This window comes from Drosophila virilis, chromosome X (assembly GCF_030788295.1).
Source record: "Drosophila virilis strain 15010-1051.87 chromosome X, Dvir_AGI_RSII-ME, whole genome shotgun sequence".
NCBI classification, from domain to species: domain Eukaryota; kingdom Metazoa; phylum Arthropoda; class Insecta; order Diptera; family Drosophilidae; genus Drosophila; species Drosophila virilis.
Window position 1 is genome coordinate 27,794,133 of NC_091543.1, and position 15,714 is coordinate 27,809,846.

Here is a 15,714-nt window from a genome sequence, read left to right on the forward strand (position 1 = left end):
ACAAAATGGACTCGCATTTGCAATCACCCTGTTAACAGAGTATTGGGCAGTCGGTTTCGTTTGTACGTGCTTATTATTTAATTGTACACGTATATATATATATAATCCCACCAAACGATTTTAACAATATTCCAATTAAATTTATTCGAAATACTTTTAAAAATACACATTCCTTGCAAATACTTAAAGAAGATTTTGATTGAATTTTATCGCATTAAAACGATAAAAAGTTTCCAAGTATTTATGCATATTTTAAAGCAAGTTTGAAAAATATTAGTTTTGTTTTTAAATGTATTCCAAACACATTTGCCGTATAACAGAATTTTTAAACAGTTTCCAATTTCTAGCAAAAAAAAAAAAGGAATTCCTTAGTAAAGGGAATCCTAAAAAGATTTTCAATTTCAATTATATTTTGTTTAGATTTTAAAGATATTTTCAAATAAATGCTTGTTACAAGTATGCAAAGGCACAAAAGGAATATAGTCTTTATTGTATTCAAATGAAAACAGTTGTCGTTGCAGGCTAAGGAGTTGTAGGATTAGTAGGAGTAGCAACTGCCCCTCCCCTGAGTATTGTTTAGTGTCGTTGCTTGACATGCATAGCCAAAAGCTTTGTTTTGATACGTTTGCGATCCCGCGCGATAATCTCCATGCGCTCCTTGATGCTCGTCTGGAAGAAGATCAGATGCAGCGTGCGGCTGGCCGAGCACAGCTAAAGATGAAACAAATTAGCCAATTATAGAACGTAGTTTATTTCGAATTTAAACTAAACGACTCTCACCTGCTGCAAGAGGCGCGCCTTAAGGCGTATATTTGCCGGCTCCTCCTGGTCGAGACTGTTGCCGTACGTCTCCAGATGCAGATTGAGCACAAAGATGAGCGTATCGCGTATAGTCTGAACAATGCGCTGCACTTGCTCGGTCCGGAATAGACGGCGCACCAAATAGCCGCGCGCAGCGGCATTCACAACTGTGGCGGCTATGTGACGTCGCTGCGTCTTCAGCTCGTCCGTGGACAGCTAGTGATGATCAGAGTGAGGCATGTGAGTGAGGGCGTGGCAATATTGTGACTTGTATTAGTGGGTTATGGTTAGTTTGCTCTTGCTCTTTTTTATTAAGCAATCGAATGGGAAACGTTTCGAATTCTTAGGCAATATAACTACGTATATATATATATATATATATGTATATATGTATAGATTGGTTCCCAAAGATTGCCCAACGTTGGGCTTAAGGCACTTGCTTGGCTTCGATTTGTTTATCAATTACTTCTTGGCCACAAAGCGCTGCTGGTGGAGCAAAACAAATCGCATTTAGAGCAAGATAGAGATGGAGAGAGGAAGAAATTTCAATTAGCATATGTGGCCCAACTCTGGGCAAAGACTCTACTTACGGTCTGACGGCTGGGCGAGCCACTCCGACGCGTCTTCGATATTGTTTGCTGTTGTGGCTGGTTGCGTGAATTGCCCTTGGTTGGCGACGTTGTCGTCTTGTTGTTGACTCTACGCGCTGGCGGCGACTTGCCCTGAGCCACTGGACTGCTGCTCGACATCTTGGATCCGGGCGGCTTTGAATGGCTGCGCTGCACTGGCTTTTTAATTTTAGTGCTATTATTGCTTCTGCTGCGCAGCGAAATAGATCTCGGCGAGCTGGAAGCACTCTGCAGCAGCTGCGGCAGCAGCTCCATCGCCTCCTCGTCGTCATCGTCGTCGTTGACGTTTTCGTTGTCGTTGTCCACGTCAAAGAGCCGCTTGCGTGCCGTATTTGACACAGAATCCTTGTCCAGCAACTCATCGACTTGCGCATAGCTATGCGGCGTTGTTTCAAGTGAATTGAGCGTAACCGTATTGGCCGGCGAGGAGGAGTGTGACGGCGTGGGTAAATCATCCGTGCTTGTGTATTCGGAGATGCCGCTCGGGCTGCGCGCGTCTGTGATCGGCTCGTGGGCATACGCGGACACATTTATCTCCGCACATATCTGTTCGATGAGAAACTTTTGCTGGCGATCAAATTCCTCCTGCATGCGACGCTGCTCCTCGTGCTGGTACTGAACCAACTGCTGAAAACGATCTCGATGCGCGCTTTTAATATCCTTAAACATCTTTCGCTTGGCCACCGCCAGCTGCTTGCGTTCCAGCTGCTCTTGTTCCACCCGCACGTCGTGTGTCTCGTGCAGCGCACGCTGCAACAGCTGTTCGAGTTGCTGCTGCTGCTGCTGGGCCGCCGTGTTGCCGCCACTTCGCCTTCCTGCCGCTGGCGATTTGTATGGATCGACGCAGCTGGCGCTTGCACTGCGCTGCACTTGCTTCGCCTTGGACTCGACGGTGTCGCGGCGCAAATGCGCCAAACTCTGCACTGACGAGCTGCACGCAACATTGGCTGGCAGTACAAAACGGCAGCGAGGCGATGTCGGCCCCGTTGTCGCTGAGCGCGGCGGTGGCAGTGGCGGCGGTATGGGCGGCTTTTTGCCCTCGCGTTGCATATGCTCGACGAGCGCCTGTGACGGCTGTTCCAGCGTAAAGGAGCGCGACCGATGCAATTGCGTCATATTTATTTCGGCAGCGCTCAGCGACGGACTGGTGCTTGAGCGCAGCATTTGCTTATCCGCAGCAGCCAGAGCCTCATTCTGCCACAACAATTCGGCCGGCTGCGGCTGCAACGGCGTCTTCCGGCCCAATCCAGTGCGCTCAAACTGAAGTATGCGGCTGGTTATGTTGTTCAGCTTGCGATGCTGTGTGCTCAGGGCGCGACTGCAGCCTCTCGATGCTGGAGCTGTACATGTGGCTGCCTTTGGCTGTTCGCACTGTGGCGTTGGCGGATTAACGCAAATGGTAGGTATCAGGCAACTGTCTGACGCACTCTTTGGCTCAAAGTCAAGCGTTTGGGGACGATTACGCGGGCCATTAACTGGATCCGGCAGCATAGGCTTCTGTTTGCGTGTGCTGTCATAGATGAACGTCTCCGTTTGCTGCAGCTGTGGCAATCTCTGTGTGTTCTCCATGCTGGTGTCGTTGCTTAAGTCGCAGCTGCTGTTGCTGCTGCTGTTGTTGTGACTGCTATGCCCACTGCTTGTGCTGTCGGACGCAGCAGCTTCTTGTTCCCCAATGGTTGATGTTGATCTGACGGCGTGCGCCTGCCTGTACTTGGCCTCCAGTTGCACGGCTTGCTGTCGCAGCTGCTGCATCCGGTGTCGCTTTTCCGCCGTCATCTGTTTGGGTTTATGCTTGAGTGATGGCACGCCCGCAATTTAACATAGCTACTCACCAGTGGCGGCAATATGGGCTGGCCATCGATGCGGAACTGGGACACGTATTCAGACGGTACTGGGAGCTGATTGGGATTGCTGCTGGGCGTGTCGATATCTGTGTCTGTCTTTAATGTCGTCGATATTGTGGCCTCGTTTTGTTCTGTGGCGGCACGCAGCATATCCATCGCCAAGCTGTACAATTGGAAGCCACATTTGCAAATAACAACAAAATGAAAACACAATTCGATCTATTTAACCCACCTTGCATTATCCATATCCATGGGCAAGTTTTTTTTTTTATTTTTTTTGTTTATGTCTGTGCACTTAAAATTTTGAATGTTCTGTTTGAAAAATGCCAAACGATTTAGCTAGCGTGCCCTTTTTGCGCGAGAAACGCAACCCAAAAGCAATATTAAAAGCAAACAATTGTTCATTTGTTGTGCCTCCGTTGGTCGCTATGACAACTTTCAAGGGCAACTGCGCGCTTTGAACGGCGTCTGCTGCCACATCCAGGCTAACAAAAGCAAAACAACAAATAAAAAAGATAAAACTAAAAGAAATAGGCAACAAGAAAATCTAAAAACTGTTTGGCGTTTGCTTTTATGTCCCACTTTGTGCATGAGCCTGCCAGCTTGTTTGAGTTTTTGAATTCAATTTTCATTGCAACAAGTTGGCAGCTCTGGCAGCTGCGCGCTCAGTAGGTACAGGGTATTTTGCGTGCGCTGTCCAGGAACGTGCGTCAAATTAGCGGCGGTGCCATTTTTGGAGAAAACATAAATGTTGAAATAGGTTCAAATATTGCCATCTTTTTGTTATAATTCTGTGTATAAATACTTGCCTAATTTAGCAACATTATATTTTACCAAAGAGAATTGTAAAGTGCAAATATATTTAAGTCTTTATTTCCTTTATGTGTACAATTAATTTGAATTCATTTATTCGCGCTCAATACTGCATAAAATTGTTCAGCACTGATTCCAGCCAGTGGTTCCAGCTCCTTTGGACCAGGTTCGGCAGGCTGTTTGATTTATTACTTATATTTTGTTCTAAAAAACTGAAATTCTAAAACCAAAAAATGTAGACAGTAAAGAATTAAATATTTTGCAATTTTCCATTAAAATTTATTTGGTTTTGTGCTTAAAAACATTAATAAACGCAATTAAGTAAGTGATGCCGGCTTCGATACCAAGTACCAAAAATCGACGCCAATTCCCCGCCGCTAATTTGACGCAAGTCAGGAAATCGATATCAATGGTAGTTGTAGTAGTTATCGAAATGTCGATTAATCATCGGTCGAACCGCAGGTTTACATTGGCGTAACATAGCATTTGATATCGTGTTGCGCGTTTCGTAGCTGATTCGTTGTTATTATCAATTTTTTTGTTTTTGTTTATAGTGCCGTTAAAAACGTAACAAGCAGGCAGGAAACAGTGACGCGCAAGCCCAAATAATAAATCAAAAGTATATTGTTTCTTTTTTCTCTCGTGGGTGCCAAACAATAAACTGTCTTGCAGAAGGACGTAATAACAGCCCCCCTCTAAGAATCATCCTCAACCGCCCCCGCCCACGACGCGTCTAACATCGTTCGCTGTTTTGTTTGTGCTGTTGCGCGCTGGCTGCTCCAGGCGACTTTGAATGTGTGTGTGTGTGCGTGTGCGAATTACAAAATTAAATAATTTAATAACTACAGCCATACAAACATATATGTATGTATATTTCTGAGTTAAGAAATAACAATTCGCTAAAAAAAAAAAGAAAAACAAAACTCACATGTGCGCGTAAAATATATAGCCTTGTACATGCTTGTGTATCTGAGTTGTGTGTGTGGGTGCTGTTATCCAGAGCAGCTGCCCTTTGTGTGGGTTGGGAGTATTAAGCTGTGTTACTGTAACTGCGTTTTAGTTTCTACTAACGGGAGGCGCGTTTCAGCGTGTTATTTGCTATTCTTTTTGAGTTTATTTTTTGCAAGGGACTAGCGAAACGAAGAGGGACGGACACACACGAGTGTCAAGTCACTTGACTGGCCGTTTGCTTTATTTGCGTTGCTTAATTATGTACATATATATAAATATATATATAATTATTGTACGTGCAAGAACAATTTAGAGTAAAAGAATGACACACTGTCTACGCACAAGTATATACATATATATATGTATGTACATGTACATATATATACATACATTGATATGTATGTATGTGTGTACATAAATTCTGCGACGCAATTGAAGACATCGAAGGCCAAACAACTTTGCCGTTTTTTGTTTTCGCCTTCTTTTTACGCTTTTCTGTTAGTGGCCTTTGTTTTTGTTATCACAACTTCACTCACAATTCTCACACTATTTGCTGTTGATTGCCAACGCGTGCGCTCATTCTCAATGCCAAAACGCCAACGCAGTCCCACTCAAATACGGAGCTGCGCTCAAACGAACTAACTGTAAAGTGAACAGTTAACAGTTTTAAAATGCAATTATTTTGAGGATTTCTGCAAGGAACTTGCATACATACAAACATACGTACGCAGTGTTAGTTTCTTTGTTCTTGTTTGTATACCCTATTTTCGAAGTGAACAAAAGTATATTGCCATGCAAATTCCTATATTTTTTTTTTAGTCTCAGTCACTAACTGCATCTATTTCTATATATTTGTTAATCTGCTCGATAGTTGAACAAATTTGGATTTGCTCTCATTACTTGAGCTGGCATAACATTTATAACAGAGTATTGCGCAGTCGGCTAATACCAACTGTATAGCTTCTGTCCATGGCGCTGAGTCGCTGGCGAACGTTGAAAGCATCTGCCAGCGCCCTATATTATAAACATAGCTTTTTGTCCCAAATCCAACGTACAACGTACAATAACGATAATAACAAGAAGTCGCAATTATTTTCGTATGGCCGAAGATTAAATACTCTTGCCGTAGATCTGCACAGAGACATGTTATGGCAAATTTATAAAAAAAATAATAATAATAATGTGAACAACAGCAAGATTGTTTTTCCTTTTTGGACATTTCGTTTGCATTTATTTTTGGTAAATTGCCATATTTTGTTGTTGTTTGTTTTCATGCAGCAATATTTCATTTCTACGCAGCAGCAGCGGCAGCAGCAGCGGCAGCGGCCGGAAAAACAAGTTGGCTCAGTGCCCCGTTGCCATATTGACATATTCTCGCTGCGCATTCAGTGGTAAAGTGCAGGTGCGCAGTTTGTAACGGCGCCCATGCGCGGACAGCTGATCGATAAAAATCGATTGAAACTAACCTAACCTAACGGCAATTCAGTTTCAAATAATAAATAAAACCATATCACCATCAGCTGCATCACTAAAAACAAAAAAAAAAAAAAAACAGAGAACACAAATTGCAGCAGGCTGCGATATAAACAATAAAAATATATATATATATATATAAACGTAACAAAAATATGTTTCAAATTCCACGACCATCGCGGGTAACGCTGCAAGGCGCTGCCATAGCGCTCGGCATGGTGATGTTAATGTCCTGGTAAGTACTAATGCGTACGTTATACAGTGAATGCTCGCTAGAGCGTACACCAATAGCTAAACTCGTTTTGGCCTGTTCAAAAATATGCAAAAAAAAAAACTAACAAAATCGCAGAGTGTTGCCAATTTAGCTATTTTCTAGCCAAATTCAGATATATTTCAGACGTAAATCCAAAAAAAATGTTGCTATTCAAACTGATTTAGCTAGTTGCTTGCAACTCTGTTTAGCGCAAATTCAGCTGCTTTAAGCTATTTTAAACGTGCGATTTAGCTATTTATATAATATTTTCTTGAATCGGCAACTAATGAATGCACGCTTCAGCGGGTTTGGGCGGAAAATGAGTGAAAACCTGACAGTGTTACAATTTTGAACAGAACAAGTCGCCCGGATTAAGCCAATAAATAATTGCTAGTATATCCGTATATGTACATATATATATATATACATATATTGCAAGCTATCACACGCATTTAGTTAATTATTTAAACTTTTAAGTGCACTCACGCCTTGCAATTTGGGTCACAAACCAAATGCATTTGCATTCACATGCCTCGCGCATACCCATTCCAAAAGGAAGCGAAACTAAAATAAATTCAATGGCCGGCGACAACGACGCAGCTTTTTAAAGCGAAAGCATGACAGGAAGAGCGAGAAAGAGAGAGAGGGAGAGGGAAAAGAGAGAGAGAGACGGACTAAACGTCGCGTGGCCAGTGCGCTGATACCCTTGCACAGGCTATTCACACTTAGTCACGACAAATAGAAAGCAAAAAGTTTGAGAATTTAACGAAATTAAAATTGAAAATATTTTCTGGTATATATAATATAAATATGTATATAAATAATTGATTGAAAAACTTCATCAATTAATATATCAGTTAGGGTATTTAAATGTCGGCATTGCTTAAATAACTTCCTTGTATATTTGAAAGTTGTAATGTTTTATTTTGGGCATAGACATATATGTATACACGCCTGCATATATATATGTATATGTATATGTACGTGCTTACACCTTCGTTCTGGCTGGCTGCTGGCCCGGCTGGCCCCACAACCCCCACCCTATCGCTGGCCCTGCCTTTCTTCGCGATGGCGCGTACATGCAACTGTATTAGTGTGTGGTTGACGGTCAGCCGCGTTGTTTTTGTGCTGGCTTTTTACGTATGCACACATGCACACATGCACACATGTACACATGTATATGTGCGCATATCTATAGATACACGCCTAACGGTGTGTGCGTTTCTGTGTCTTTGTGTGGCGCAATTAACCAAAGAAAAATGCAGCAGAAATGATTCCGCACGCAGCCTCAGGCAGAGCTTGCCAGTTAATATACATACACAAGTACATCTATATATATATATACATATATGTGTCGTACATTCGCACTTATATACATATGTATACATACATGTATGTACTTAATCATGCACACGTTTGTATTTGTATAAAACGGTGTCTAAAGAGCAGAATCAAGGCACGAAATGCACTTGTTCTATTCATTTGTTGTATTACTTTGTTTATCATCCGACTATCAGTAAAAAAAAAAAAAAAAAAAAAACAGCTACAATTGCCGTTTTTTTTTTTGTAGCTAAAGGTTGTTTGTCAGGCAACGGACGCCAACAAATGCCAATAACAATAACAACGGCAACAAATTCAAAAACAAATACCGTTATCCGACACAAATGTCAAACACAAACTCGATAGCTTTGCGCACAGAAAATAATCGATAACAGCTATAAATAAACGTCAAGTCGATCAAAAATAAATAAATAAATAAAGTAGCCATATCTGTTACAGTTTTAGAGCGAGTGTGACCAAAATTGGAACGCAAACGAACGAGATGAGCTCCTTTGAGAATTATTCTAAAAATATTTTGACTTTGCCGGAGAATTTGTATCGCTTGGTTCATTTTTCAGCGTATACCAGATCCCAAATTCTCACTTTTTATATGTCTAGTTTTGCCTGTAAAAACGGATTATTGAATGACAAAAATTACCTGAAATTATCTAAGCTCTGCCGTAATAATAATAATAAGAACAATCTCTTAATACTTATATATAATTATATATGTAGTTAGTTTGAATAAAATTAGACGAAAAGAGAGTTCTTTCGGTGGGATACTTCAATTGGAGCTATATGGTATTCTATTCCCCCCGTGGATATAATACATATGATATGATTTAATATGAAAATAAGAAAATGTTAATGGGAGCTTTATTATATATAGAGTTTAAATGCTTCGAACTATGCCTAAAAGTAAACATAATTTTGTTGAGCTCGGTAAATAATAATATAAAAACTTGTTGACACGAAAGCTTTACTTGCGATCGATCAAAAATCAGCCCTATAATTAACTGATCCGATCCGGCGGGACGTTTCAAGTAAAAGTGCATTAGTTCAATGCAATCAAAATTGATTAGCAAAGTTCATAAACCCAGATACCCACTATATATAGAGCTATATATATATATATATATGTATATATATATACGGAAATGTTGGATCTATACCAAGTCTGTCTCCCAGAGTCCCTAAGAACTAGAAACTTTGAACTCTTGGCAGTTTGGAAAGTAAGTCCATTTATTGGAAGCGCAGATAGAAGATTTTACAGGCGGACATCTGAGATCACACAAGGGTGCTGACCAACGGAAAGAGTATTCGATTTGGCACTGTCAGCTGTTCCGTCCGATTGCCATTTGCCCTCTGGCAAGAACTTTGTAAGCAGACGCGATCGGGAAGTAAACAAAAACTAGCTGTGAAAGGCAAACAATGAGATAATGATAGACATTTTTAGGTGTTTTTTTTTTTTTTTTTGCTTTTATTTTTTATGAAGAAGTGCGACTATTTCTGGCACGCCAACGATTAAATACCCTTGCAGGCATTCCGATCAATTGTTTCCATAGAAGCATATGGCTCCTCCTCTTGTTCGACTTGGATGTTATACACTTTATAGCTGCACCTATGACAACATTTGAATACCCTCTGAATCGTAAATACTTCTAATCGCAAATACATACCCTCTAGAGTATGGAAGTGACTTTGTTGTGCGACTACGCCTTTTGTTATTGCCATTTTAGATAGAACGCACATTGAGAAAATGACTACTTTCGCTGTTTGTCCCACATTTAACAATCTAATCTTTTTGTGTATATACATATATATATATAGTATAATTTGACGTACATGGGTATAATTTAACGTTTCAGAGATTTATTGCCATATATTCTGCCTACGGAGCTCATTTATTTATCTGTCTTTCAATTTAAGATGCGATTGTTATAAACCCATCTGTGTACATGTTTATACAATAGAGATACCCCTTGCGTGCTAAATGGCTACGGGGTATGCCCGATAGCCAGACCGTTTTCGTATTTAAATTATTGCATTCCGATTATCAAATGTGCTGAATCTTATTGCTATGTGAAATATATCGATGTGATGTATCGATATACATATACTCGATTGCTAATAAGCGGGAACTATCGATATTTTGAAATAATCTTAACTTAAACTCTAATTAACTATCTCCGTCAGGAGAATAGTGAAGCTCGTAATTGCTGAGTTCAGTAAAAATAACTGGAAAAACAGACAATTTGGCCATATAAAATCTTATTCTTTCTTCCCGAAAAGTTAAACAAGCTAGAAATGCGAATTTTTAAAGATTTGACTGAAACTTAGTTAAATAAATAAATGACAGATTTAGGCAAATATCTTAATAGCCAAGATATGTATGTATCTGACAGAAAGAAAGACTAGACTAGAGAGCAAAACAGGACAGTCGGACGGAGGAATGGAGGGACATGGGTTGATTGCCATCAATAATATATGTATATAGTTTATCGCTACACTTTTCGTGACGAAACTTCCTTTGCAGGAAAAAGGCAACATTTGTTGCATAGTCTAATTGATAAATCCGCTTAAATGTCCAATAATTAATCAGAAACTTGAAGAATTCAAGCCAGTTTCTGTTGTTTGTTTCCGCGCAGAGCTAGCGAGAGAGACGGAGAGAGAGAAAGAGAGAGAGGAGGGGAGTGGATCTTTGCATAACCTGTAGATTCAGTCAGTCATATTTCCAGCTAAGGGAACTACACAGAACAAGAAGAAGCAGAAGAGAAACAAACACGGATCAGCTGAGCTCGCGTCACGTTAACGAAACTAAACGCAAAACCTGGTTTGTGAAAGATTATAATATATGATGATGCTATCGGCATTAACAGCAGAAGCAGCAGAAGCAGCAGCAGCAGCTGTGAGTGCTTCCTGTTAGAACATGTTTTTCGGCCAGCTAACAAAAATTTGTTGGTAATTGATGAGATGAGACAAGTTGGAAGAAGTTGGCAAGTCGCATTTATGCTGGGCCCGTCGCCAGCTACAGTTTATCTAGCTAGTGCTCTGCCTGATATTAACGCAACGATCCTTTGCATATTTGGTATTTTATTTAATTTTCAGTGTACGTCCTCTGGGTGTGCTGTTCCTGGGCCTATTCAGCTACTGGTTGTATTGGACACGGTGCAGTTTTCGTGTTGTACTCACACCGCAGCTGCGCGAAAAGCTCGAATCGTGGTTGCATCGCATCGAGGATTGGCGTCGCAATTCGCCCAGCATGTTCTGTTTGGTTAGCAGCGGCAGCCTGGCCACCCTTGCCGTGCTGGGCCATCTAATATCGGGCTCCACGCTGGTGCTGGCACTGTTGGTGATCTCTGCACTCGTATCCACCAAATACAATTTCAAGTTGCTGCAAATCGAACACAAAGGTAAATGTATTGCATTTTATTTTGTTTGGCATTCGTAGCTAAAATGTTGTCCATTGCAGATTTTCAATGGTCGGAGAAGATCAACTACAACAATGCCGAGGCCGAGCTAGATGATGAATTTATGCCGGATGTTAACGAATCGAATCTATTTGTGTTGGAACGGGCCAGCGATGTGGCCACCATCAGTTCACCCACCGACGCCGATGGCGTTGGCGAAGGGGATGATGATGAGTGCAGCGACGATATACCCTCCGAGCTGCTTATACCCGATTCCATACCCGAAATCGATGAGCATTCAACGGACGAGGACGATGAGTTGGTGCCGCTTTCGCAGCCCAAGCAAAGTGCGGCGGAATCAAACGCTGCTCCACAACAACAACAACAACAATACGAGCAGAGCAGGCCAGCCGAGGGCGAACAGTCAACTGCGGAGAAGTCAATGGACTTTCGCAGAGGGCACTTTAAGCGTGACTCCTCGTTGTCAACCACCTCATCATCATCCGAGGAAAGCCTATCGAAGGGCCTGCAATTTCCCGACCACACCAGCGTCGATGCCGGCGGCTCCAATCCACTGCGACAGCTAACTGAAGCGCCCAGTGATCCCGCTGCCAGCAACAGCTCTCTAATGGCGCTGGCCGTTAAAACGCAGGCGCAGGCACTCCTGCCCAGCCTCATGACCAATCTGGTTAAATGGGGCGCCAACCAGGTGGACAGCACCGATAATGCGGCGGCGCTGGCCAAATATCAGCGACGCCAAGTGACCGCGCTGGACTCATCCGATGAGAGCGACTTTGAGATACTCGAAACGGATGACTTTAAGTAAACTACTATACGGCAGCGTATTACCAACTAATATCTTAAATATACATATACATATATCTATATATATATATATATATATATATATATATATATATATATATATATATATGCATATATATGCATACAGATGCACAGATGCTTATAAAACAAATTGGATATCAGAACTGTTCTGTTCTGTTCTGTTCCGTTCTGGCAATAGATATTTTTGCATGCCATATGAGAAAGCGATGCAGGCAGTTTATAATTTGCGGCTTTATACTGAGAAAATGTATGTATTGTAACTCTACGCTATATTGATGATCTGCATATATACTATTTTATATAGGTTTTGTAATATTCGCTTTATCTACGACATCCATTTTAAGTTCTGTTCCGTTCGCTGTGCCTGTGTAAATTGTATTTTTTTTTTGTTTTTTCTTTTATTTTAAATTTTAGTCTTAGTCTCTATTATTTTTTTTTTTATATTATTATTATCATTATTGTGTTTTGGAGCAGCGGTTAAGTTACTAAAGACGCAAATTAAAATTGATTTGAGTTTCGTTTAGGATTTCAATTAGCAGTATGCAAAAATGTAAATAATATATCAATATTCATATACATTTATACGGATACTCATGCAAATGTTGAGCTACTTAAATTGTACCCACAGCGTTAAGGAAAGGAAAATCGGGCAAATCCTCTATAAAGTTGATGCGGTGCTATAAACCATATTTAAACAAAAACAAAGGGAAAATCGCTTAAGAGAAATTTGACAAAATTGTGTATAAAAGAATTGCTCTCTTTAGCGATTGATGCTATTTACAGATGATTAAACGAAATAAAATCAAATTATTTAAACATTTTTCTGTGACCATTAACAGCCTGTAACAAAGGAAATTCATTAGTTTCTAAATAAATTACACAAATCAAAACAGATTTAATGCAGCATTTCAAATCAAACTCAATTGATTATTTAATATGTTTTAAATTTGAATTATAACCAGGGCTGCCAAACGAATTTCTGCAAAAGTGTGGCAACCTATTAAACTTTTGCCAGGTGGCAAGACCAAAACAACTGTTTGCCAAGGCTACAAAAAAGAAAAAAAAAACCAATTTGCATAAACTTATTAGGTTTAAAATACCAAAACGGACTTAAGCTCTTTTATTATTATTATTTAAAACAAAATTGTTCTAATGCTTGTAGCTAATATTATATCTATTATGGGTACATTGCTCTTGGCTTGTTTCGGACTCAGCAGCGAATAGCGCAAAATAGAATTCATCCAAAAACACGTTTCGCAAATATTTGAAATATTTCGTTCTGCTTTGGACAGGTTTTTTGTTTTTTTGCGTATTGGATTGAAATTTCACAAAACTAATTCGTAAAATTTGCACATACAAAATATTTTAACAAATAACATTACAAATAGAAAAACAATTCAAATACTTATAGGGATTTTGATCTGTTTTGCATGCGCAACATGCGAGTTGCGGATGAACAGCACAAAACTTTGGCCCTGCGCACCGAGCTGAAAACCGTCTATAAATCCACTTTAAGCAAATGTTTCAGATTGACGCCGAAACGTAAAGTAAAATGGTACAACAGCTCCACCATGCTGAGTATTGAGAAGCCCATGAAGAGGCCAAAGATACCGCCGCAGTTGGCCAAAAAATCGGTCACGCCATACATTTCGGATCGTTTCGAGGTAATAAACTGGCTCTGCTTGAAGTAAATGGAGAGCCTGGACATCTGAGAGCCGGGATAGTCGCGCATGAACTCCGTGTCGCCTTCGGCGGCGAGCATTTCCTCCAAATCAAAGTTGGCCTGCGAGATCTCCGTGTTGTACACCAGCGAGGTGCAGGCGGGCATGCAATTGCATGCTGTCTCCACGCCCCTCGGCGCCTCGCCGACAACGTTTAGGCTGCGAACGCGATGGAATTCGCGCACAAGCAGCTCGCGCTCGGCCAAATTATAGCAATAGATTTTGTCCTCACCGCAGACCGGCATGTCCAGGCTGCGCGGCATCGAGAACTTGACACAGCCGCATTTGGTCAGCGTAAAATTGGCCAGGCACTCCAGCTGGCAATTGGACTCGGAGTATACCTTGAAGAAACGCAACGATCGCTCGCGGCTGAGGAAGCACTGTCGCCGCTGTGGATGATATTCGGCAATGCCCGCGGATGTGGTTATCATGCTGGGCTTAACGGCAATGAGCACCTCCCTGCCCATGGGTATGCGCACAAACTGCTTGGACACCTGCGGTACATCGTCCGGCGCATGCAGCAGCACCTTGAAACCCTGCACTGGGCCACGGCAGGCATAGTCGACCTCCTGCTTGAAACTTTGCAGCGTCATAAATATGCCCGAACGAGCGCCGGCGCTGAGCACCCGTGCCGGATATGTTTCCACATCGCTGGCCGGATCATAGCCCGTCTCCAGGCTCCACGTCGATTGTGTGACATTCTCCACTTCGCTGTAATTATACTGATACGTGTCCTCGCGATAAATATCGGTGGGCCGCATCCCATTGAACGTATAACAGATGCCCTCCTCTGTCAGTGTTCGGCGAAAGTATTTGTCGCACTCGTTGAATCGACTTAGCCAGCGGCAATAGAAGAAATACCGTTCGAAGGGCGGCAGCATGCGCTCCAGCACCGCGAAATAGTCCAGCTCCTCTCCGGGTATTAGTGGCATATCACGATCTATGATGTGCGTATTGCACACATGGAGCAGCGTGCGAAACTCATCCATTTCGATGGCGGTGATATTTTGTGGCTTAAAAATGCGCGTCGCTCGCATATCATGCGAGAACTGGTTGTAGAGATGCGCAAAGGAATTGTTGCTATTCGCTTTAACCACACGTTTCGTTTCCGAGCATATGGTGACCGCCGGAAAGGGTATATTCCAGACGGGCGTTGATCTTTCCGCAAAGCTAACAATCACTGGAGTCTCATTCCACTTGGTGTAGGCGCTGTTGATCAGCGTGGCGCAACAGTAAATGGACACCACAAACACGGACAGCCAAAAGATGCGCTCCTTAATCGGTCGCTGCTCCTCGCCCAGATACTGCACACCGTGTATGGAGGATTGCTGGCAATATTCCTGGTACGCATTTACGAAGCATTTGCACAGGGGTTTCCCGATCGACGGGTGGCGCTTTTTTTTCGATGTCAGATCGATGCCGTCGTTGTTGCTCTCCATGTCTGCATCCGGCACAGACATACTTCCATCCATTTCGTAACTCTTGGCGCGCACAAACATGGTTTAAACAAAACAACAGAAATTAGGAAAAATCCAGCAAATAGCATTAAACGACTATCAAGTGCGCGTGTGTGTGTGTGTTTTTACCGTAATTTTGGCTTTGCAACAAGTACGCTGATCGTGTCACAAACATGGCCTAGAAATAGGAGTATAT

The 15,714-nt window shown here is 41.8% G+C and overlaps 3 protein-coding genes across 8 annotated transcripts; 1 reads left to right on the forward strand and 2 right to left on the reverse strand.

The window, feature by feature from the left end:
- Positions 1-457: 457 nt before the first annotated feature.
- Positions 458-3,858, reverse strand: Cp110 (Centriolar coiled coil protein 110kDa). 3 transcript variants are annotated; one of them, XM_002055011.4, is made up of 5 exons: positions 3,507-3,857; positions 3,263-3,437; positions 1,392-3,206; positions 781-1,017; positions 458-711 (listed from the first exon to the last, which is right to left on the reverse strand). In XM_002055011.4, the coding sequence occupies exons 1-5, from the start codon at positions 3,524-3,526 to the stop codon at positions 577-579; spliced, it is 2,382 nt and encodes a 793-aa protein (XP_002055047.2). In that variant the 5' UTR covers positions 3,527-3,857; the 3' UTR covers positions 458-576. The 3 variants fall into 3 exon arrangements, with proteins under 3 accessions (XP_002055047.2, XP_015026615.1, XP_015026616.1); XM_015171129.3 differs by lacking the exon at positions 458-711 and having other exon boundaries at positions 882-1,284; positions 3,507-3,858; XM_015171130.3 differs by lacking the exon at positions 458-711 and having other exon boundaries at positions 882-1,287; positions 3,507-3,858.
- A 704-nt stretch (positions 3,859-4,562) lies between these two features.
- On the forward strand, positions 4,563-13,234 carry LOC6631944 (uncharacterized). 4 transcript variants are annotated; one of them, XM_032439704.2, is made up of 4 exons: positions 4,563-4,706; positions 6,338-6,746; positions 11,193-11,497; positions 11,557-13,234. In XM_032439704.2, the coding sequence occupies exons 2-4, from the start codon at positions 6,667-6,669 to the stop codon at positions 12,318-12,320; spliced, it is 1,149 nt and encodes a 382-aa protein (XP_032295595.1). In that variant the 5' UTR covers positions 4,563-4,706; positions 6,338-6,666; the 3' UTR covers positions 12,321-13,234. The 4 variants fall into 4 exon arrangements, 3 of the variants coding, with proteins under 3 accessions (XP_032295595.1, XP_032295597.1, XP_002055046.1); XM_032439706.2 differs by having other exon boundaries at positions 6,341-6,746; XM_002055010.4 differs by having other exon boundaries at positions 6,559-6,746.
- A 183-nt stretch (positions 13,235-13,417) lies between these two features.
- Positions 13,418-15,651, reverse strand: rpk (ripped pocket). Its single transcript, XM_002055009.4, has one exon. It carries the CDS (start codon positions 15,558-15,560, stop codon positions 13,839-13,841), a length of 1,722 nt encoding a protein of 573 aa, XP_002055045.1. The 5' UTR covers positions 15,561-15,651; the 3' UTR covers positions 13,418-13,838.
- Between the last annotated feature and the right edge of the window lie 63 nt (positions 15,652-15,714).